We start from the raw sequence: 3,394 nt of genomic DNA, 5'->3' as shown, positions 1-3,394 counted from the left end.
AAACTCATTATTTTAAAAAAACTTAAATCGTTGATAAAAAGATAAACTATACTTAAAAATAAATATAGTATTTGTTAATTATTCTAAATTTATGAATAATATCTTTTAAGAATCAATTCCTAAAAAATATAGTATTTGTTATCATATCTTTTATTACTCATAAATAATATCTTTTGGTACGGCCGTACGGATAGTTAACCCGAATATAAAATTATAAATAGATTGGAGGGAATGGAAAAGAGGGAAGTGCCGCACTGGGAGTAATAGAACACAGAAGCAAAGAAACCCTAATCGCCATGGACAGGATCAGCGACCTGCCGGATTGTATACTCTTACACATCCTCTCCTTCCTCCCTACCAAAACCGCCTTCTTCACCACCGTCCTCTCTCGCCGATGGACCCACCTCTGCCACGACCTCCAACACTTCGACTTCAACCAAATCCAATTTCATAACAGCAGCCATGCATGGCCAGAGTTCTATTCACGAAAGCGATTGTTCGCCATCGTTAATCGGATTCTCTCCCGCCACAAAGCGCTGCCAATTCGAACCTTTCGTCTCACCTGTGACCTAGCTCAATTCAATGAATACACTATTGTGGAGTGGTTCATTACAAAAGTTTTAGGGCCAAACCTCCAGGAATTGAACTTGAACATCCAACTCTCCATGGTCGGTCTCCCCGATTGCAAAGTCGTTATTCCCAACAGCGTTTTCAGCTGCGCTTCCCTCGTGACTCTCCGTTTAAGCGGCGGCAACATAACATTCCTTTCGCCTTCTTCTTCGTCGTGCGGTTATCACTTGCCATCACTCAAGACTCTGGAGATGCACAAGGTCGAGGCCTCTATTGATGACGTGGCAGAGCTTCTCTCTCACTGCACTGCTCTTGAGACTCTCATTCTTGACTTAAACCGTCAAGTCAGCGAGGTCGGATTGAGAATTCACTTTCCTCTTTCTTTGAAGAAATTGAACTTCCGATCAGATTTCGACCCTATTAGAATTTATGGACTCGAATGTAGGCAGCAGTTTCCTTCGATCTGTGTTTCCAACTTGCACAATGTGGAGGAAGCTACTATCAACGTTACTTCGCGAGACTTTGTGCTCAAGTTTCTTGTGGAGTTTCGCTGGTTAAGGAGTTTGGTCCTGGGTGACTTGGTGTTTACTTGTTTGCCCGAGGCTCCTCCGGATCTTATTCCGGAATTTACCTCATTACGTAGATTAGAGCTTGCTGTTAGGTATTTCGACACGAGATATATAATGAATATGCTTGAGAAGTGTCCCATGCTTAAAGTTCTTGTTATTGTTTTTATCACTGACTCTGTTAATAAGGTAATTTGAGTTCTCATGTTTAAGCTTCGGTTTGTATAACTTTGTTGTTTGCTGGCAATTCTTTTTTAAGTGTATTTGTTGTTTTTTGCTAGGATCCACATCTGTTACGAGTTTGGGAACACCCAGTGAAGGTTCCTACTTGTCTTGCATCGCATCTGCAAGTGATTAAAATCAAAGGATATCTTGAAACCAGATATGATAGAGATTTTTTCGCCTATGTTCTTCAACATGGACTTGTTTTGGAGTCACTTGATATTCAGGTGGATCGTGCGAGAGCTAAAGAATTATCCCTTTTGCCAAGGAGCTCTAAGGCGTGCCAAATTAACTTTTGCTGGAATCAGGTACCATATGTTTTCTTTACCATTATGTGTACGTATCCTACTAATTATAAATACAAGAGAAAAGGACAAATAGGTCTCTGACCTTTTGTCTCGCGCGGACATTTTTGTTCTTGACGAAAAATACTTTTAAGTCCTTGATCTTCACAAAATTTGGACAGATGAGTCTCTGACGGAGGCATTTGGACGGATCGGTCTCTGACGGAGGCATATGGACGGAGGGACTGATTCGTCCAAATTTTGTGAAGGTCAGGGACTTAAAAATATTTTTCAATGGTCAGGGACGAAAATGTCCACGAAACAAAAGGTCAGGCACCTATTTATCCTTTTCTCTAAATACAAATAACACAATTCATCCGACATTGAGGTACCTTGCAGTGAATTCTCCTTTCAAAATCACTCTTTTTTTTGTGCCGTTTATATTGCTAAATTTTTCATATCTGAGACAAGTTCTATTGTAGTTTGAGTAGATTCCCCCAAGTGATAAAGTTTCTGTTACAAAATTTTTATACTTAATAGTTTTACTGCATAGCTCATAAATACTTCTACTGCTATTGTTTTGGAATATATACTATGCATCAAAATTCCTGTACTTAATGATTTTGTTGAATGTATATATATATAGGAGAAGGAGGCGTCATCACGAGGACGACAGCAATGGCAACACCTTAGAACACTACAAGAAAAAGCACTATTGGAACTGTTACAAAAAAATCTGAATTTGTAACAAAATATTATTAAGTATGGAGGATCGAATTTTGAGACGGCCCAAATATTAAACATTCCGAGTAAAATTTTAGTTTGCGATTAAATTATGTGATTTACATTAAATTCTTTTTTTTAAAGATTTTTTTAAGTAATATTGTGGTTGAATTTGTAGACATTTTCTCATAATTTATGAGTAAAATTCTCAAATCTTTTTATTCTTATGTTAAGACTGAGATAATATGTATAATATACCTTGAGATAAAATTTATCTTTGAATTATCTTTTTTATTATCATAACAAAAAAAAAAACTATTATGAGAACTGTTTTTGTTAAAATTTTTATTTAGAACTGTTTTATATTATGCTATTATTTCATTCTTGGAATTAAAGTAATATGATGAATGTTGTTTAAGTTAAAATTTTACAATATATTTTGTTTACTCTTGAGTTGAAGTAGTTGTATTTGTACCGAAACAATTTTTCTTATTAGTTTAAGAATCTATTGAATGCATGATATCTTATCACAACAATGACAAACTTATTGCTCCAAAATAATTTATAATGTTTTCTCTATTTCAAGGTAGATAATAAAAATTTTTTTAAGAGAAAATAGGATAAAATTTATACTTACTATTTATGAATAAGTACCATTAAATATAATTACTCATGATTCCTACTAAAAGACGAAAAAGAAGATGCACAACAGTTTTTATTTCATCACTCAATCTCTCAAATTAAAAATAATATTAAGCACATAAGAAATATAATTTAAATATTGAGATAACTCAACATATAAAGAGTTATGATATATTAACTTGTATGGAATAAAAATGATAAAATTTATAATAAAAATTAAAAAAATTTAAATAAATAGGAACAAAATAAAATGGTTAATAAAAAGATACGTCATTATGAAAAAAGAAAAATATTACGTAATAAAGATGAGAAACTTAAAAAATATTGAATATTTTATAACAACAAGCAATACCATCAAATAGTGAAGATAAAAAAAAATAAAACAAA

At 33.7% G+C, this 3,394-nt stretch overlaps 1 protein-coding gene across 1 annotated transcript in view; it reads left to right on the top strand.

Annotated features, from left to right (window-relative positions):
- The window catches only part of LOC107614639 (FBD-associated F-box protein At4g10400-like), a 16,275-nt gene continuing 13,135 nt past the window's right edge, over nucleotides 255-3,394 (top strand). The window contains exon 1 of the mRNA XM_016316780.2: nucleotides 255-1,325. Within this exon, the coding sequence (XP_016172266.1) occupies nucleotides 297-1,325 (1,029 nt within the window). The 5' untranslated portion in view covers nucleotides 255-296. The remainder of the gene's footprint in view (nucleotides 1,326-3,394) is intronic.

This window comes from Arachis ipaensis, chromosome B09 (genome assembly GCF_000816755.2).
Source record: "Arachis ipaensis cultivar K30076 chromosome B09, Araip1.1, whole genome shotgun sequence".
NCBI lineage: Eukaryota > Viridiplantae > Streptophyta > Magnoliopsida > Fabales > Fabaceae > Arachis > Arachis ipaensis.
This window is presented reverse-complemented; position numbering and strand designations above follow the sequence as displayed.